General features: G+C 35.0%; 1 protein-coding gene across 4 annotated transcripts in view; it reads right to left on the bottom strand.

Annotated features, from left to right (window-relative positions):
- The window catches only part of CLCC1 (chloride channel CLIC like 1), a 75,549-nt gene that overhangs the window by 18,774 nt on the left and 34,460 nt on the right, over positions 1-22,315 (bottom strand). For 3 of the 4 annotated variants that reach the window (XM_077120035.1, XM_077120037.1, XM_077120036.1), the window contains exons 3-9: positions 21,862-21,963; positions 17,557-17,664; positions 15,963-16,184; positions 15,364-15,504; positions 13,177-13,270; positions 11,426-11,523; positions 10,979-11,125 (exon numbers count right to left, since the gene is read on the bottom strand). In XM_077120035.1, coding sequence (XP_076976150.1) covers positions 10,979-11,125; positions 11,426-11,523; positions 13,177-13,270; positions 15,364-15,504; positions 15,963-16,184; positions 17,557-17,664; positions 21,862-21,963 — 912 coding nt within the window. The remainder of the gene's footprint in view (positions 1-10,978; positions 11,126-11,425; positions 11,524-13,176; positions 13,271-15,363; positions 15,505-15,962; positions 16,185-17,556; positions 17,665-21,861; positions 21,964-22,315) is intronic. The other variant, XM_077120038.1, reaches the window with a different exon arrangement.

Here is a 22,315-nt window from a genome sequence, read left to right as displayed (position 1 = left end):
TCATAAAAAAAACTGAAGAGGAGGGAACACTACATCACTCTAATATAAAACCAGATAAAGATACCACAAGTAAAGGAAATTAAAAGCCATTTCATTTTATGCATACACACACAAAAATCCTCAACAAAATTCTAGCACATTAAAGAATGTGATCGAGAAAATGGCGGCTTAGTAAGACGCGTGGGTCTTAGTTCCTCCTCCAGAACAGCAACTAAAGAAACAGAAACGATACAAAACAGCTCCCGGAGCCACGACAGAGACCAAAAAGACAGCATACCCCATTCTGGAACGGCTGAACGGGCAGGGAGAATCTGCTGCGGTGAGATCACCGAGGGGCGCGCGCTTCCCCAGGCCGGGGCGGCTGACGACCGGGGTCCCTTCCACACACGTGGCTTTCCGGTCCAACCAGGAACGTTGGATAGCGGGGCCCTCCCACCACGCTTGGAGTCTCGGACCGGCTGGGCAATTTGGACCGGCACTCCCCCAAGCCGCAGTGGCCGGCACCCCCCCTTCACGTGCAGTTTCCTGGGCCGACTGCGAGATTCGGATTGGCACCTTCCCCAAGCCGCTTCGGCTGGCGACCCGCCCCCACACTGAAAGTTTTCCAAAGTTAAAGGAGCCACAGCAGCTTTTACTGGTGGGACCCGCAAACAGATGAGCGCCACGAGCACCACCTACTGGGCAGGATAAGAAAAACAGAGCCCAGAGATTTCACAGAAAAATCTTTCAACCAGCTATGTCCCATACCCAGGAAAATCTGATTAAATGCCCAGACACCAGCAGAAAATAACGGATCACGCTCGGAAAATTGAAGATATGGCCCAGTCAAAGGAACAAACCAATAGTTCAAATGAGATACAGGAGCTGAGACAACTAATGCTGAATATACGAACAGAAATGGAAAACCTCTTCAAAAACCAAAACAATAAATTGAGGGAGGACATGAAGAAGACATGGGCTGAACAAAAAGAAGAAATAGAAAATCTGAAAAAACAAATCACAGAACTTATGGGAGTGAAGGACAAAGCAGAAAAGATGGAAAAAACAATGGATACCTACAATGGTAGATTTAAAGAGACAGAAGCTACAATTAGTGAACTGGAGGATGGAACATCTGAATTCCAAAAAGAAACAGAAACTATCGGGAAAAGAATGGAAAAACTTGAGCAGGGGATCAGGGAACTGAATGACAATAGAAAGCGCACAAATATACGTGTTGTGGGTGTCCCAGGAGAAGAGAAGGGAAAAGGAGGAGAAAAACTAATGGAAGAAATTATCACTGAAAATTTCCCAACTCTTATGAAAGACCTAAAATTACAGATCCAAGAACTGCAGCACACCCCAAAGAGATTAGACCCAAATAGGCGTTTTCCAAGACACTTACTAGTTAGAACGTCAGAGGTCAAAGAGAAAGAGAGGATCTTGAAAGCAGCAAGAGAAAAACAATCCATCACATACAAGGGAAACCCAATAAGACTATGTGTAGATTTCTCAGCAGAAACCATGGAAGCTAGAAGACAGTGGGATGATATGTTTAAATTACTAAAAGAGAAAAACTGCCAACCAAGACTTCTATATCCAGCAAAATTGTCCTTCAAAAATGAAGGAGAAATTAAAACATTTACAGACAAAAAGTCACTGAGAGAATTTGTGACCAAGAGACCAGCTCTGCAAGAAATACTAAAGGGAGCACTAGAGTCAGATACGAAAAGACAGAAGAGAGAGGTATGGAGTAAAGTGTAGAAAGAAGGAAAATCAGATATGATGTATATAATACAAAAGCCAAAATGGTAGAGGAAAATATTATCCAAACAGTAATAACACTAAAAGTTAATGGACTGAATTCCCCAATCAAAAGACACAGAATGGCAGAATGGATTACGACCCAGCAATACCACTGCTAGGTATCTACTCAAAGGACTTAAGGGCAAAGACACAGATGGACATTTGCACACCAGTATTTATAGCAGCATTATCTACAATTGCAAAGAGATGGAAACAGCCAAAATGTCCATCAACAGACGAGTGGCTAAACAAACTGTGGCGTATACCTACGATGGAATATTATGCAGCTTTAAGACAGACTAAACTTATGAAGCATGTAATAACATGGATGGACCTAGAGAACATTATGCTGAGTGAGTCTAGCCCAAAACTAAAGGACAAATACTGTATGGTCCCACTGATGTGAACCGACATTTGAGAATCAGCTTGGAATATATCATTGGTAACAGAGACCAGCAGGAGTTAGAAACAGGGTAAGATAATGGGTAATTGGAGCTGAAGGGATACAGACTGTGCAACAGGACTAGATACAAAAACTCAAAAATGGACAGCACAATAATACCTAATTGTAATGTAACTATGTTAAAACACTGAATGAAGCTGCATCTGAACTATAGTTTTTTGTTGTTGTTGTTTGTTTGTATCTTTTGTTTTTGTTTTTTTTCTTTTTCCTTTTTATATATATATATTTTATTATTATTATTGTAATTTTCTTCTCTATATTAACATTCTATATCTTTTTCTGCTGTTTTGCTAGTTCTTTTCCTAAATCGATGCAAATGTACTAAGAAAGGATGATCATACATCTATGTGATGATATTAAGAATTACTGAGTGCATATGTAGAATGGTATGATTTCTAAATGTTGTGTTAATTTTTCTTTTTTTTTAATTAATAAAAAAAAATTAAAAAAAAAAGAATGTGATCAAGTGGGATTTATCTCACGTATGGATGGGTGGTCCAACATAGGAAAATCATTTACTACAATATGCTTCTTTAACAAAACGAAGGGAAAAAAGCAATGATCATCTCAGTTGATGAAGAAAAGGCATTTGACAAAATCCATATCTTTTCTTGATAAAAACACTTGGTAAGAGAGGACCTGTAAAACTCTGAAACCTGTTTTATAACTAATTTTGTGTGTGCTTTAAAATTTATTTCTGTTTTGCATATATTACTTTTCACAATAAAAATTAAAAATAAAGAGGAATTAAAAGAAATTTCCTCAACATGATAAAGGGCATAAAAGGAAAATTCACAGCTAACATCAAAGTCAAAGGTGAAAGATTAAAGAAGACAAGAATGCCCACTGTCAGTGCTGTTAGTCAACACTGCAATGAAAGTTCTAGTCAGAGCCATGAGGCAAGAAAAAGAAATAAAACTGATCCAAACAGGAACGGAGGATGTAAAACTTTCACTATTTGTAGATGGCATGATTTTATATATAGAACATCCCCAGAAATCTATAAAAAAGCTACTAGAGCTAATAAACGCATTCAGCAAAATGGCAGGATACCAGATGAACACCCCAAAATTTGTAGTGTTTTTATATACTACTAGTGAATAATGTGAAGAGGAAATTTTTTAAAAGTCCATTTGCAACAGGAAATGAAAAAATCAAATAGTTGGGAATAAATTTAATGAAGGAAGTAAAAGACGTACGTAGAAAACGACAAAACATTGATAAAAAAGGGGCAAAGAAGACCTAAATAAACGGAAAGACACTACAGGTTCATGGACTGGAACACTAAACATTGTTAAGATGCTAATTCTACTCAAAGTGATTTACAGATTCAGTGCAATCCCAATAAAAATTCCAACAGCCTTCTTTGCAGAAATGGAAAAGCCAATCATGAAATTTATAATGAAAGGGTAAGGGACCATAAGCAAAGCCATCTTTTTTTTTTTTAATTTATTTATGAAACATACAGATACAAACATTCTTACCATATGATCATTCCATTCTTGTTATATAATCAATAACTCACAATATCATCACATAGTTGTATATTCATCATCATGATCACTTTTTAGAACATTTGTATCAATTCAGAAAAAGAAATAAAAAGAAAACAGAAAAAAATCCACACATACTATACCCCTTACCCCTCCCTTTCACTGATCACTAGCATTTCAATCTACTAAACTTAACATTTGTTCCCATTATTTATTTATTTTTAATCCAAATGCTTTACTTGACTGTCGATAAGGTAGATAAAAAGAGCATCAGACACAAAGTTTGCACAACCACACAGTCACATTGTGAAAGCTGTATCATTGTACACTCATACATTGTACACTCATCTACAAGAAACATGGCTACTGGAACACAGCTCTACATTTTCAGGCAGTTCCCTCCAGCCTCTCCATTACACCTTAACTAAACAGGCGACATCTATTTAATGCATATGAATAACCTCAAGGATAACCTTTCGACTCTGTTTGGAATCTCTCAGCCATTGACACGTTATTTTGTCTCATTTCGCTCTTTCCCCTTTTGGTAGAGAAGGTTTTCTCAACCCCTTGATGCCGAGTCCCAGCTCATTCTAGGATTTCTGTCCCAGGTTGCCAGGAAGGTCCACACCCCTAGAAGTCATGTTTCACGTAGAGAGGGGGAGGGCAATGAGTTTGCTCGTTGTATTGGCTGAGAGAAAAGGCACATCTGAGCAACAGAAGAGGTTCTCTTGGGGGTGACTCTTAGGTCTAATTTTAAGTAGGCTTAGCCTGTCCTTCACGCAGCTAAGTTTCATATGAACAAACCCCAAGATTGGGGGTTCAGCCTATTGCTTTGGTTGTCCCCACTGCTTGTGAGAATATCAAGAATTCTCTACCTGGGGAAGTTGAATTTTCCTCCTTTCTCACTATTCCCCCAAGGGGACTTTGCAAATACTTTTTTATTCACTGTTTAAATCACTCTCAGATTTATCGGGGCATCATTCTGGACAAACCTACAAAAGCTCATGCCCTAGTCAAGGTTTCAAGTATTATGGTGTTCAATTAAGCTGTCCACATAAGTTATACTAGGAACTGCATTAGTCAAAATATACATTTTGCACCAAATAAGCATTTTTTGCTTTAGTCACACATAAGTTAAAGTTTTAAAATATGAATAACTATCTATTTTCAACACCCTGCAGTAATGACATTCCTCTGTTCTTACTCATGCAAAAACATGCAAAGCCATCTTTAAATAGAAGTAGAAGGACTTATACTTGCAGATTTTAAAACTTATTATAAAACCACAATAATCAAAACAGCATGGTACTAAAGCAGAAAACCACATGATCACCTCGATTGATGCAGAAAAGGCATTTGACAAAATTCAACATCCTTTCCTGCTGAAAACACTTCAAAGGATAGGAATAGAAGGGAACTTCCTTAAAATGATAAAGGGAATATATGTAAAACCCACAGCTAATATTATCCTCAATGGGGAAAAACTGAAAACTTTCCCCCTAAGATCAGGAACAAGACAAGGATATCCACTATCACCACTTTTATTCAACATTGTGTTGGAAGTTATAGCCAGAGCAATTAGACAAGAAAAAGAAATACAAGCAAGACATCAAAATTGGAAAGGAAGAACTAAAACTCTCACTGTTTGCAGATGATATGATACTATATGTCAAAAACCCCAAAAAATCCACAGCAAAACTACTACAGCTAATAAATGAATACAGCAAAGTGGCAGGTTACAAGATCAACACTCAAAAATCTATAGTGTTTCTATACACTAGTAATGAATAATCTGAGGGGGAAATCAAGAAACGAATTCCATTTACAGTTGCAACCAAAAGAATAAAATATTTAGGAATAAATTTAACTAAAGAGACAAAAGACCTATACAAAGAAAACTACAAGTAATTGTTAAAAGAAATCACAGATGACCTAAATAAATGGAAGGGCATATCATATTTATGGATTGGAAGACTAAATATAGTTAAGATATCAATTCTACCTAAACTGATTTACAGATTCAATGCAATACCAATTAAAATCTCAACAACTTACTTTTCAGAAACAGAAAAACCAATAACCAAATTTGTCTGGAAGGGCAGGGTGCCCCAAATAGCTAAAAGTATCCCGAGAAAAAAAAATGAAGTCGGAGATCTCACGCTACCTGACTTTAAGGCATATTATGAAGCTACAGTGGTCAAAACAGCATGATACTGGCATAAAGATAGATATACTGACCAATGGAATAGAATAGAGTGTTCAGATACAGACCCTCTCATCTAAGGACAATTGATCTTTGATAAGGCAGTCAAGCCAACTCACCTGGGACAGAATAGTCTCTTCAATAAATGGTGCCTAGACTGGATATTCACATGCAAAAGAATGAAAGAGGAACCATATCTCACACCTTATACAAAAGTTAACTCAAAATGGATCAAAGACCTAAACAATTAGATCTAAGACCATAAAACTGTTAGAAGAAAATGTAGGGAAATATCTTATAAATCTTATACTTGAGGCGGTTTTATACACCTTACACCCAAAGCAAGAGCACTGAAGAAAGAAATAAATGGGAACTCCTCAAAATTAAACACTCTTGTGCATCAAAGAACTTCATCAAGAAAGTAAAAAGACAGCCTACACAATGGGAGACAATATTTGGAAACAACATATCAGATAAAGGTCTAGTATCCAGAATTTATAAAGAGACTGTTCAATTCAACAACAAAAAGACAGCCAATCCAGTTACAAAATGGGAAAAAGACTTGAACAGATACTTCTCAGAAGAGGAAATACAAATGGCCAAAAGGCATATGAAGAGATGCTCAACTTGCCTGGCCATTAGAGAAATGCAAATCAAAACCCCGAGATATCATCTCACACCCACCAGAATGGCCATAATCAATAAAACAGAAAATGACAAGTGCTGGAGAGGACGTGGAGAAAGAGGCATACTTATCCACTGTTGGTGGCAATGTCAAATGGTACAACCACTGTGGAAGGCAGTTTGGCGGTTTCTCAAAAAGCTAAATATAGAAATTGCCATATGACCCAGCAATACCATTGCTACATATCTACTCAAAGGACATGAGGGTAAGGACACAAATGGACATTTGCACACCAATGTTTATAGCAGCATTATTTACAATAGCGAAGAGATGGAAACAGCCAAAATGTCCATCAACAGGCGAGTGGCTAAACAAACTGTGATATATACACATGATGGAATATTATGCAGCTGTAAGACTAAATAAAGTGATAAAGTATGTAACAATATGGATGGACCTTAAGGACATTATGCTGAGTGAGATTAGCAAAAACAAAAGGACAAATACTATATGGTCTCACTGATATGAACTGACATTAGTGAATAAACTTGGAATATTTCGTTGGTAACAGAGACCATCAGGAGATAGAAATAGGATAAGATATTGGGTAATTGGAGCTGATAGGATACAGATTGTGCAACAAGACTGAATACAAAAACTCAGAAATGGACAGTACAGTACTACTTAACTGTTAATACAATTATGTTGAAACACTGAATGAAGCTGAATGTGAGAATGATAGAGGGAGGAGGGTATAAATGAAATCAGAAAGAAAGATAGATGATAAAGATTGAGATGGTATAATCTAGGAACTCCTAGAGTGTATAATAGTGACTAAATGCACAAATTTTAAAAATGTTTTTGCATGAGGAAGAACAAAGGAATGTTGTTTCTGCAGGGTGCTGGAAACAGATGGTAATTTGTATTTTAAAATTTCAACTTAAGTGTGAGACTGAAGCAAAAAATGTCTATTTGGTACAAAATTTATATTTTGACTAGTGCAGTTCCTAATATAACTTATGTAGATAGCTTGGTTGAACACCATAAATACATGGAACCTTGGGTAGAACATGAGATTTTGTTTGTTTGTCCAGAGTGATGCCCCAATGAATCCTAGAGTGATTTGATCAGTGAGTGGAAAAGTATTTGCAAAGTCCCTTTCAGGGAATGGGAGAACAGGGGAAAATTCAACATCCCCAAATTAAATTCTTGATATTCTCACAAGCAGTGGGGACAACCAAAGCTATAGGCTGAGCCCCCAGTCTTGGGGTTTGTTCATATGAAACATAACCCCACAGAGGACAGGTCAAGCTTACTTAAAATTAGGCCTAAGAATCACCCCCGAGAGAGCCTCTTTCATTGCTCAGATGTGGCCTCTCTCCAGCCAACACAACAAGCAAACTCACCACCCTTCCCGCCTACGTGGAACATGACTCCCAGGGGTGTGGACCTTCCTGGCAACATGGGACAGAAATCCTAGAATGAGCTGAGACTCAGCACCAAGGGATTAAGAAAACCTTCTCAATCAAAAGGGGGAAGAGTGAAATGAGACAAAAAGGGGGAGGGTGAAATGAGACAAAGTGTCAATGGCTAAGAGATTCCAAACAGAGTCAAAAGGTTATGCTGGAGGCTATTCTTACACATTAAGTAGATATCACCTTGTTATTCAAGATGTAATTCAAGATATAATGGAGGGAACTGCCTGAAAATGTAGAGCTGTGTTCCAGTATTCATGTTTCTTGAAGATGACTGTATAATGATATAGCTTTCACAATGTGACTGTGTTATTGTGAAAACCTTATGTCTGATGCTCCTTTTATCTACCCTGTCAACAGATGAGTGGAACATATGGAATAAAAATAAATAATAGGGGGAACAAATGTTAAAATAAATTTAGTTTGAAATGCCAGTGATCAATGAAAGGGAGGGGTAAGGGGTATGGTATGTATAATATTTTTTCTTCTGTTATTGTTTTATTTCTTTTTCTGTTGTCTTTTTATTTCTTTTTCTGAATTGACGCAAATGTTCTAAGAAATGATCATGATGATGATGAATATGCAACTATGTGATGATATTGTGAAGTAGAATGGAATGATTATATGTTAGGAATGTTTGTGTTTCTTTGTTGTCATTTTTTTTTAATTTAAAATTTATTTTAAAAAATTAAAAAAAAAAACAAAACTGAAACAGACCCATCTTAACAGAGCATAAAATAAATTCTGATAAAAACACACAAAAAACAGCATGGTACAAGGCAAGGACAGATATCTAGACCAATGGTACTGCACTAACAACTCAGAATTAATTACATTTATGGCCACTGATTTTCGGCAAGGGTGCCAATTTCACTCAATTGGAAAAGAACAGTTTCTCCAACAAATGGTGCTGGGAAATCTGGATAACTGTATGCAAAAGAATCTTACACTATGAACATGAATTCAAAATGGTTCAAAGACCTAAATATAAAAACCTCAACCATAAAACTCCTAGCAGAAAACATAGTAAAGCATCTTTTCAGGACCTTGTGCTAGGGAACTCTTTTTAGACTTTATACCAAAAGGAAAAATAGATAAATGCATAAATTTCATGCATTAAAGGACTTTATCATAAAAGTAAAAAGATAATGTGAAGAATGGGTAAAATATTTGGAAAACACATATCCAATTAAGGTTTAATACCCAGAAGATACGTCTTACAACTCACAAACAAAAAGTGAAACAACCCAGTCAGAAAATGGGCAGAGACTTGAACAAACATTTCTCCAAAGAAGATACAAAAACAGACAAAATACATATGAAAAGATGCTTAACATTAGCTATTAGGGTAACACAAATCAAAGCCACAGTGAGATACCATTTCTCACCTACTAGAATGGCTACTACTCACATCAATGGAAAAAAAATTTTGGAGAGAATGTGGAGAAATAGGAAACCTGTTCATTCTTGGTGGGGACGAAAAACGGTGCATCTGCTGTGGAAGACAGTTTGGCAGTTTCTCAGAAAGTTAACCACAGAATTACCATGTGATCTGGCAATCCCTCTTCTAAATATACCCAAAAGCACTGAAGGCAGGTACTCTAACAGTTATTTTCAAACCAATGTTCATAGAGGCATTATTCACAGTTGCCAGAAGATGGAAGTAACCCAAATGCCTACCAACTGTCATATGAATAAACAAACTGTGGTATTACATACAATTTATTATTTGGCCATAAAAAGGAATGAAATTCTGATACATTGCCATGCAATGGCATGTGACCCTGAAGACATCACGTTGAATGAAAGAAGCCAGAAACAAAAGAACAAATATTGTATGAACTCACTGATAAGACCCTATTAGGATAAGAAAATTCATAGACACAGAAACCATATAGACTACCAGGGGCCAGGGTAAGGGATAGGGCATGGGGAGTTAACACATTACTGCTACAGAGACCCTATTTAGGGTGATGGAAAAGTTTTGGTAATGGATGATGGTGATGGGAGCACATAATGAACATAATTTTTAGCACTGAATCATACATTTGAATGTGGCTAAAAGGGGAAATGTTATATGTTACTAGAAAAATTTTTTTTAAAAAACCCACAGTACTGTTCAACATAACGAATGCCCTACTGTAAACTGCTACTATAATCAATAGTACAATTATAATAATTTTCTTTCATCAATGTTAACAAAGGAACCACATGAATGAAAGGTGTTAATAATGGTGATATCTGGAAACACTGTACTTTCTGCATGAATTTTCTGTAAACCTACAACTTCTCTATTAAAAAAAAAATGTGAATGAACCCTGGACTTGATCCAGCAATATTCCTAATAAGAAGGATCCAAAAGCACATTATTGGGACATATGAAAAACTTGGAATATAGATGTAAGCTTTATGTCAACATTAAACATTAAATTTCTCAAACTTGATAACTGTGTAAGGTTGTTACTTAAGTGAATATCCTTGGTTTTAAAAAAGGTACATGGAAGCAAGGAGCAGGATGGATACAATCTACTCACAGACGTTTAGAAAACAGATAGATTGATAGATGACAATGAAATGGCAAATATGGCAAAATGTTAAAAGCTGCAGAAGTAGGTACGTGGGTGAGGGGTATATTAGAGTCCTCTGTATGGGTTTTTTATTATTTTTCCAAGTTTCCTGTAAGTTTGAAATTTTCTTAAAATTTAAAATAAAAAAAGAAGTTATTCTAAGTCACTACTTATGATATCTATGAAATAAAGAACCATTTCCTTGTTTAAAGGAATATATAGGTAAGTATAAATAAATCTGTATCACTTAAAAACCACCTTTTACCATTAAGTATGATTTAGCCTGATTTGCAACAAGAAGTATAAAATTTTAGAGTTCCCTTTTTTCCATAAATCCTGTCAAGAGTCAATACTACTATATACTAACCAAGACAGCTAATGCTATAATAATTAGCACTGGAACATGAAGTAACACTGGAATCTCCTTCATAAGCTCTCTAAGAAATTCACCAGTTCCTTTTCCAACGTGCTTCAATGGCTCTGTTACAAAGTTGGTGAACGTAACTGCCAATGCCTAAGACAAAAGACAGAAGCAGCTTAATTTTTTTTCTCAATGGATTGAAGCCCATAGTATGAGTCAAAATTCACTATTCACTGAAGCTGAAATTATTTGACATAAATTAAAATGCTGTCATATGATGGTTTTAATGTGAAAATCATTTTGTAATGAAAGTATTTCTCACTAGAACAAAGGTTTACTATTAGCATAAAGACTCTAAAAAAACATTAAACATTTTTGGATAAATACAAAATAGTACACAGTGATTTTTGATGTACTCTGTATAAATAATTTTCAGAAAATATATTTCTATACCTTTGTTGGTGGAACCAACCAAATAGGGTTGACCAATAAGAGCTCAAAGTATTTTTGGCATGGGTCATCCTGAAGGGTCCACGAACTTCTCCACCATTCTATTTAAAGAAAACAAACAAACAAAAAAATGCTGAAGCATTAAAAAGAAAAAGGTGCACTTCATTCCTACAGAAGATATTTTGGTTTTGACTACATTCCCTCTACTCCACCATTTTAAATAGTTTTACAAATAGGCTTCCTGCAATGCTGATTTTAAAAATATTCACCATATGTCCACAATCCAAAGTTTATTTTTTAATCTATTAAAATTAAACACATCTTATGTAGATAAAAAACTATATTTTATAAAGATTTCTAAAAGATAGTTAAATGATTACAATCAGTTCTTTACACACAAAAATGAATACAAAACTGAGGGAATCTATAAACAAGATGGTAGAATAGTTGTGATATTATAGTTCTGTTATATGAGTAATGGGTACATGGGATCTCTCTGTATTATTTCTTACAGTGAATCCACAATTATCTTGATAAAATTTCATTAAAATATCAGCTCTTGGGTACATGGATTGTTCAGTGGTAGAATGCTTGTCTTCCATGCAGGAGACCCAGGTTTGATTCCTGGATCATGTACCCCCAAAAAGAAAAATCAGTTCTTTAGTGATTTTATAAAACAAAGTAGAAACTATGTTATTAAATAATAATATTGTTGCTATATTATTAGAAATCATGTTATGAAATTATTTCATGTACATCTGGAAACTAGTCTGAGTTAAAGAAGATACCTGTCTCCTAAACCAGGAAGCAAGGTTGAACTGGTTTGATTTCCATAATGATTTTTAAGAAACATTAATTTAGGACACAGACACAGTGATTTGTAGAATCTGCTAAGATTCTATGCCAGCTATTACAGAATTGCACTTATAAAGTATTTTTGCACATTAAATTATCCCCATTGCTATACATATACATATATAATAAAGGTAGTCAACATTAGTGGGAAAGTTTAAAAAATCTGTAAGAAAAAACAAGCAAAGTACTTTGCCCAGCAATAAAAAAAGAAAAAGAGGATAATACAGCTACAATATAAGATTTCTCAAGTCATTATTATGACTCTGATAAAGCCACCAGTATTTTAGAGCAGCTAGAAGGAAAAATCTGAGTTGAGGGAATGGTAGCCCATGACAAACTCTGGGAACTGCTCTGTAGCTGCTTATTGACGTGTGCTTCGAAAATTATTGCTTTTTTCTTTCTTTTCTTTGTATATATCTATTATATTTTACAACTAAAAAACGGTTTTAGAAAACTATAGGCAGTTATGATAATATTAGATAAAATAAATTCCTGAAATTAAAAAAAAAGATTTCATAGAGTAAATCTAAGACGGATATTAATTCATATTTACATGCAATCACTTATTTAACAAACTTTTATGAAAACTTACAAAGTGCTAAAACTGTGCTAGGGACTAAGTGAACAAAAGTGAGAATATGATCCTTTCTGGTCCAGTGGAGGGAGACAGATAATAATCCAGATGGCATGTATATGATTTCTAGTCCTTCCCTGTGACTTTACATGAAACAAAAACCTACTGGTCTTAAACCTAAGACTCTTCTTGCATACTCTGATATAAAGACTCAACTATATAATAAAAGCTTCAAGCATGTTAGCATTTTCCTTGTAATTACTATTATGTTCTTTCATTTTCAGAAATTCTACTCAAAACAAAGCCAAGTGAACAAACGCCTTACCCCAAAGACTTCCACTCCAGTCCATCTTCTCAGCACACACATTGTGTACTGGTTCCATCTTGGCAACTTCAGCCTGATGCTGTGCAAAAGCTAGCTGACCAACATCAAAAGGGAACCATGAAAGGCTGCCAACAATGAAGGTTACGCCTACACATCCATCCCATCCAACAACCTTAGTTCAAAGTGTGTCTTCACTATTCATTCAAACCAGATGATTCAAAAAGTTTTAATAGAAAAAAAGGGTTTTAATAGAAAAAATATATACATTGTCTTATTGGAACAAGGAAGGATAAAGAATTTTTTACAATTGCCTTCTTTGTAGGTATGACAAGGTAGGGGATTTTTTTTTCACTGAAAAAAATGTTCAAAAATCTATTGTAGGGCAGGCAACAGTAGTTCAGCGGCAGAGCTCTCTGGCCTGCCATGCCGGACACCCGGGTTCGATTCCCGGGGCTGCCCATGCTAAAAAAAGAACAAAAAAACAAAAAACAAGAACAACCTCTATTCTAATTATGAATGCACAGCTATATGATGATACTGTGAACCACTGATTGTGTACTTTGGATGAGTATACGGCATGTGATTATATATCTCAATTTTAAATCTCATTTAAAATTTTTAAATCATTTAAAATCTCATTTTTAAATCATTTAAAAATTAGTTCATCTATTGAGGGGGATAAGGGGTATAGTATGTATGAGTTTTTACATTTTTCTTTTTCTGGGGTGATGCAATGTTCTAAAAAATGATCACGGTGATGAATATACAACTATGTGATGATATTGTGAGCCACTGATTGTACACCATGTATGGAATGTTTGTATGTTAAGAATGTTTATGCTTGTATGTTGTTTTACCAATAAAAAGTTTTTTAAATTAGCTCATAAGCCAGACACAGCAAATCTCACTTTTATATAATAATTTAAATATGCAAATTCACAGTCAGAAATTAGAATACAGGTTACCAGAGGTGGGGATTGGGAGTTAATATTTAATGGATAAATTAAATGGGAATTTAATGGTAATGGTTGGTGGTGATAGAAGCACAATTATAATTAATATAATTAATACCACTGAACTGATTACTTCAAAGTTGTTAAAATGTAAAAGTTTATGTTGTATATATGTTAACAGAATAAAAATAAAAACAAAAAATACTATCATCGAACTGTACAATACAAAGAGCAAACCCTAATGTAAACTACAGTTAATAATATAATTACAATAATACTGTTTCATTAACTGAAACAAAGGTTGGACCACACGCATGCAAAATATTAGTATGGAAAACTGGGAGGGTGGGGAACAGTATACAGGAACTCCGTACTTAGTGGATAATTTTTCTGTAAGTCTACCACTGCTCTAAAAAAAAACAAACAAAAAACTCAGATATAGTTGACTATGCCCCAAAATATAGCTATATATATTAAATGACTACTTCTCATTTCCTTTTACAGTTCCTGATAAAATGGTGCTTGCTTTGGATAGTTTTCAGCACAAATGATCAATATAAGTATATCATTTTTATAAATCAGGGCCCAGGGGAGCACTGAGGTAATAACATTCAATCAAATAACCTTCCTGCTACCTAGAACACTGTTTAATCCATAAATAACTAGTTCTAAAAGCTGTATGATTCTAGAACATAAAGTTTAGAGAAACATCATAATGGTCTTGTTAATCAAATTAATTCATTGAAAACATTTGGCTTCTTATCTCACTGTTCTAGAAAGATCTAAAAATTTTCTTCAAAGATTATGCTCTTTTGTCAGGAATCACAATTTCTATACCACTGGTATGATTCCAATTTTATAAAATAATTAAAATTTATTTAAAAATATTAGAGATATCTCTAAATATTGCCAGTGATTATCCCTAGGTGATAAAACTATTAGATGATTTTTAAAAATTCATTTCTTTCACCATTCTATCTTTTCTAAATTCTCTACCACTTTTACATTCAGGAAAAAAAACAACTTTAAAAGAAATAATGATACTTTGGTATCACTCCTAGCAAAGATAAAACTACGTAACTCCAAATTATCTATGAGCAGCTGCCAATTTCCTCTCCACTAAGTACTGCCAGTCACTGTCCCAATCCACATTTGAGGCAAGACTGCTCTGCATGGAAGATAGTTTCATTATAAATAATTAACATTTAAAATGTAAAAACTTTTCACCTAATACCTTATATAAATATATCCAATTCCATCCCAAACTGATGAGAAAACTGATGAATAAAACACGTCTCAATTGGGCGTACCAACGAACATATGTCCACAGCTCAGTAGCCACTAAAGCCACAATGCAGAGCAGACACAGAAGTACCTCAAAAACAGAAAAGAGCAGAGGTCCAAGTCACTACCAAGTCATCCTCCCAACCAAAAACACCAGCAAAAACAGAAGAATTGGACTGAAATACGTTAAATCATTCATACACTCTTACTGCATTTTTACCAACATAATATGAACAATTTAGCACTAGTTCTTAATATAATTATGGTGGAGTTTTTTTTTTTTTTTTTTTTTTTAAAGGAAGGAAAGACAGAGAAGGAAGGAAGGATGGAAGGAAGGAAGGGAAACATTTTTAAACATTTTCTTGTTTTATTATATTTTGTTTGTTTGTTTGTTTTTTACATGGGCTGGGGCCGGGAATCGAACCGGGGTCCTCCGGCACGGCAGGCAAGCACTCTTGCCCGCTGAGCCACCGCGGCCCGCCCTATGGTGGAGTTTTAAAAGAATTTTGTATAAGGAAATTGTTATTCATACCCCTGATCCCATCTTACCATGAACACATTATATGGATCCACTCCAAAGAAATCCTCAAATCGCCATTTCCACATTTCAAAATCATGAAACTTAAAATTAATTAAAATATCGCTCAGTGCATCATCCAAGGCTCCTGATTTCCATTCCTCTCCATCGAGAAACTTCTGTATTTCTAACAAGGTTTGTCTTTTAAGGATAATCTCGGCATCATAATGCATATCACCTTTGTTCTCATCAGGCTGAATTAAATTTACCAAAAAACAAGCAATAGGAAAGTAGAATTTTATCATTATGTTACTAAGTGAAACAGTTCAAGAACAAAAGTAATTTGAAACTAACAGACAATTAGTTTGCAATTTCATCCACATGGTCTATCTCACAGACCATGAAAGCCAAAGGTGATACATGTGAAAAGCATTTGAAAAATTGTAAAACTCTATGTTAAATATTGCAAATTCTACTAACATATATCTTTATTTTATTACGTTTATGACTTTCCATTTGCTGACATTTTTAGATAGCCTAAGATTTACAGTAGCATGAACAAGAAAAATAAAAGCAGCAAAATATGGATTTCCATGAACATGCACAATATTTATAACTATTATTATTGGTGTGAGTTTAGCTTAGCAAAATCACTTCCAACAATATTTTACATTCATTAACCAGGTGACACAAATAAGACTAAAAAAGTTATTTCTTCTTTAAGAGCAAATGCAGATTTTTATACTAAAAGTAAATATTAAGTTAATACTTAAAAACTGATAACGTAGTATCAAGTAATTAGTAAGCTTTAAAAAGCAGTCACTGATTAATATTTTTTAAAAATCAGGAACTAAATATTTCCAAGCATCTCCATCTTAATTATTCTTTAGTTCTGTTTTCTCATCTGCAAAACTGGTCCTATTCTACCCTGCACACAGTAAGACTCAAATTAAAGGATGTACATATGAGAACATTTTAGCTTTTACATTTCCACTCACCAGACCAACTCTGATTGCATACACAATGGGAAATCATCTGTATGCATTCAAAAAGAGCTTCATAAATGATATAAATTATAAGTTATTAAGTGATAAATTTTCTTCATGTTTTGACTTCTCTAAGTGAAAACAGTCACTCTAAAAAATGAGATTTTAAATTTAATTATGAAGAATATCTACATGATAGACAATTCTATAAAGCAGCACTTACCACCGAAAACAGCAAGGGAAACCAACTATTCGAAACACACTTTTCTTTTTCTCAACATATAATGATATTATATAACAACTAAGGTGTGGAAATGGTAGAAATAAGAAGTAAGGTTCAGGAAGCATTTCTCTGTCAAGAGTTTATTAAGTTTCAAATGGTTAATAAAGTTCAAATAGCAAACTTAACGAAGCGGTATAGCAGTGCAGATATTTGAATAATCCTTATGAACTATATGAAAAAGAGGAGGGTCCTTCAGTATTTGCCTTCCACCAAACCCCCTAAGTGGAGGTCTGTCTCTTTAAATCGGGATGATAGTTTTTGGTATTCCCTGTTCCTTTTAATGATACTTTAAATGATTTGAAATTAATAACAAAAATACCTACTTCACTAATTAGCATCACACCACCAAATACTCACAAGTCCAAGTTTTCCAGCTTCAATTAAAATCTTATTTAAGTATCTCCTAAAAACAGGATTGCTCTGACTTTCATACTCTTGCCTCTTTTTCTTTTCACATTCACCAATCTGTAATCACATAATAAATTCAAATTATTAGTTAACATCAAATGTAATAGTTTAATGTAAGGGTCAAATTTTTAGCCTAGTAGCCTCCTCAAAATCAAGATAAGGAGTTGGCTACTTTTTTTTTTTTTTTTTTTTTACATGAGCAGGCACTGGGAATCGAACCCGGGTCCTCTGGCATGGCAGGCGAGCATTCTTGCCTGCTAAGCCACCATGGCCCGCCCAGGAGTTGGCTACTTTTAACAAGCTTGCATTTATCAACCACATTGTAATACAGTGTGCCTGCTCACTAAAACATTGGTTTCTCTCTGCAAAAAGCCAAGGGGAAAGACAAATGAGGAAAGCATATTCAGCATTTAGCCCTGACCTGGTCAGTTAGTTCTGTTTCGTTTTTTAGCTATGTTAAAAGAGGAACAAGAAGTGTCAAGATCATGAGGCAGTGAGGCAAAGATCAACGAGCAGGAACATCTGTCTTTTGCTAATTTGAAAGAAAAAGAGAAATAAAGAAAAAGAGAAACAAAGAAAAAGAGATACAAAGAGAAGAAAAAGCAAGAAAGATAAAAGAGAAAAAGAAACAAAGAAAAGAAAAGAAGAAAGGAAGAGAGAAACCGGATGAAGTCAGAAGATGAAGGACACAGTAAAGAATTTCTTGAATGTGCATATTACTCTTGGCCTTCTATACTTGGTATAAATAACTGATTATACCCAACAAGCAGGAAAGCAGGAACCACAGCTTCTCCAGAGTATACCACCACACATGACAACTCCTCAGTACATAATGTTAATTAGAATAGACTTCCTCTGAAATTAGCTCTAGCACCACCATAGAGGCCAAGTAATAAAAATGACAATAACTGGTAGCGGCCTCCGCCGCCGCCGCCGCCAACGGGGCTGTCCCTGTAGCTCCCGATGGAGCTTGAGGTTGTAGAGCCGCCGCCGAGCTCTGCCCCGGCAAGACGAGGCGCCTCAGTCGCCGAGACGCGCCGTCGCGGGGCTCCCGGGAGCGGCCCTTAGCGACCCCACCCGGGCCCCCTCAGCTTACAAAACACTACACAGAAAAATAATGATCTGCTAGACTGTGCATCCAGCTTCCAAAATGCCTGTGCAGGCAGCTCAATGGACAGAATTTCTGTCCTGTCCAATCTGCTATAATGAATTTGATGAGAACGTGCACAAACCCATCAGTTTAGGTTGTTCACACACTATTTGCAAGACCAGCTTGAATAAACTTCACCGAAAAGCTTCTCCTTTTGATCAGACTGCCATCAACACAGATATTGATGTGCTTCCTGTCAACTTTGCACTTCTCCAGTTAGTTGGAGCCCAGGTACCAGATCATCAGTCAATAAAATTAAGTAATCTAGGTGAGAACAAACACTATGAGGTTGCAAAGAAATGCGCTGAGGATTTGGCACTCTACTTAAAACCACTAAGTGGAGGAAAAGGTGTAGCTAGTTTGAACCAGAGTGCACTGAGCCGTCCAATGCAAAGGAAGCTGGTGACACTTGTAAACTGTCAACTGGTGGAGGAAGAAGGTCGTGTAAGAGCCATGAGAGCAGCCCGTTCACTTGGAGAAAGAACTGTTACAGAACTAATATTACAGCACCAGAACCCTCAGCAATTGTCTGCTAATCTGTGGGCTGCTGTTAGGGCTCGAGGATGCCAGTTTCTAGGGCCAGGTAACAACTAATATTACAGTGATTGTCTGCCTTTGTTATTGTCTGTCAGGACCTGAGAGTGCCAATTTCTAGAGCTAGGTAAGAATTTTCAGACTCAACCCATCGTCTTTATTTATACTTACAAATTTTGGCATAATTAGAGATAAACTAGATTTGTTAATCATAATCTGTATAATAGATAATGCTTCGGTGTTTTTAGAACAAATTTCTCAATTAATCCTCAACGGCCTTCAAATAGTCATTGACCAGCTCTAATTTTACAAATTAGAAACTGAGTCAGAGGGGCCCAAGATTACCAGATAGTAAAGGAAAGGTGAACATTTTTTTGGTCAGAAAAAATTTTTTAACCTCTTGATTTTTTAAAAACTTAAAATATTCTAAAGAAAGTAAAAATTATCAGGAGAAAATTTTTTGTGTATGTGTGGTTACTGCTATGTTCCGTTTTAAATATCTTTACCTATTCCAAATTATGAAGTATTTTCCTGTGTTATCTTCTAGGAGTTTTATTGTTTTACCTTTCTCATTTAGAATTACAGTCCAGGTAGAATTTAATTTTGTAAGGGAAGCCTTTTTAATTAGTGTCATTGGGCAGCTAGATAGTCATGTGGAAAAATATAAAATTGGATATATTCCTTATACTGTATAGCTATATAAATTCCAAATGGGTCAGAAATACTTATGATTAAAAATAATAAAATATGCTAGTAAAAACAACAACAAAAAAATGACAATAACTGAACCACACACAGATTTAGGACAGAAGTACACTCAAGAAGTCATGTGATTGGATGGACCTAGAGAACATTATGCTGAGTGAGTCTAGCCAAAAACTAAAAGACAAATACTGTATGGTCCCAATGATGTGAATCAACACTCGAGAATAAACTTGGAATATGTCATTGGTAACAGAGTTCAGCAGGAGTTAGAAACAGGGTAAGATAATGGGTAATTGGAGCTGATGGGATACAGACTGTGCAATAGGACTAGATACAAAAACTCAAAAATGGACAGCACAATAATACCTAATTGTAAAGTAATCATGTTAAAACACTGAATGAAGCTGCAGCCAAGCTATAGGTTTTTGTTTTGTTTTGTTTTGTTCTTACTATTATTACTTTTATTTTTTTTCTCTATATTAACATTCTATATCTTTTTCGGTTATATTGCTAGTTCTTCTAAACCGATGCAAATGTACTAAGAAACGATGATCATGCATCTATGTGATGATGTTAAGAATTACTGATTGCATATGTAGAATGGTATGATTTCTAAAAAAAAAAAAAAAATGGACAGCACAATACTACCTAATTGTAATGTAATTATGTTAAAACACTGAATGAAGCTGCATCTGAGCTATAGTTTTTTTCTTATATATTTTTGTATTTTTTATTTTTATTTTTATTTTTTCTCTATATTATCATTTTATTTCTTTTTCTGTTGTCTTGCTATTTCTTTTTCTAAATCGATGCATATGTACTAAGAAATGATGATCATACATCTATGTGATGATATTAAGAATTACTGATTGCATATGTAGAATGGAATGATTTCTAAATGTTGTGTTAGTTAATTTTTTTAATTAATAAAAAAAAGAAGTCATGTGATAAGGTTTATAGCCATCTTTAAGAAACAATCTTTTATTTTTTAAACAAGGACTCAAGACTCCATTTACCAATCTTTTTTTTTTTTCAATGTTTGAACCAAAGTCACAAACAACAGAATGAAAAACTTCCATAAAAAGTTATTTCTGGGGTGCATGGGTAGTTTAGTGGTTAGAATGCCCACCTTCCATGCAGGAGACCCGGGTTCGATTCCCGGACCATGCACCCCCCCCCCCCCAAAAAAAGTTATTTCTACATTTCTTACAATACAACCAAATTATCTCACAACCTCTGCCAGCCTTAAACATTGCTGGACCTCTGCAACCCCCATAATGATAGTACCTCACATGACTCTCTCCATGCCAGGTGGTCCTCCACACTGCCACCAGCTCACCTGCCCACACAACCAACACAAGTTGGTTCCCACAGCATAGTGGGTACATTCAAACTCCTTAACAATCCTGGCTTTACTTCTTTCTCACATAAACCCTGCTTCAGCCACATAAATAAAAGGACTGAATAAATGACTAAATGAGGGAATGCACAGCTATGAAACACTGAACTACAAACATCCCTTATATTTTTAAGAGTAACCTGATGCTTACAAGCTGCATTTGTTTTAAGTCCACTGTGCCCTAGCACTGTGATAGTTGATGAAAAATCAGAGATGACTAAACATAGTCCTCACCCCAAGAAGTTTATAGTATGGTAATGAAATAGTTATAGCATAGTGAGATAAATGTTATTACAGGAAAATAAAAAGTACTATGGAGAAAACAAGTTAGAGAAACTAAAGAAAAAAACTATATATAGTTTTTAATTGGATAGTGTATGAAAACAAAAATGATGTTACAAAGACAAGAAATTAGAAAGCAATTTCACATGATATAAAAACTATAAAACTTACGAAAAAATCTCACCTTATGAGTTAAAGAATCAAGTTTGCGGTAACATTCTGATATTTCATCAGCAGATGACAAGTCAGGACTAACATCCTTTTCTTCAGATATACCATAGTTCACCTAAAACAAAGCAGAGGGAGATTTTATTCTTTGAAGTTCAGTTGCAAAAATAAGCTTTGGTAAATGAAGATCAAAATTTTAATTTCAACTTTTTACTACTTTGTTCACTGCATTCTTTACCTGTATTGAACCAACAAAAAAGTAAACAACTCAGATTTATATAAAATGGAGAACTAAAATCACATTAGCTTATTGCCTGGTGGGCTTTACATTCAAATTCAAAACAAATAATCTGATGGGTTTGAAATAATCTTAGACTAAGAGCATCAAGAAGATACTCTGCATGACTGCTAATCACTGATACATGGTCTCATGGCTCTGTGTAAAGTGACAATAAAAGTGGACTATTTTA

This window comes from Tamandua tetradactyla, chromosome 11 (assembly GCF_023851605.1).
Source record: "Tamandua tetradactyla isolate mTamTet1 chromosome 11, mTamTet1.pri, whole genome shotgun sequence".
NCBI classification, from domain to species: domain Eukaryota; kingdom Metazoa; phylum Chordata; class Mammalia; order Pilosa; family Myrmecophagidae; genus Tamandua; species Tamandua tetradactyla.
This window is presented reverse-complemented; position numbering and strand designations above follow the sequence as displayed.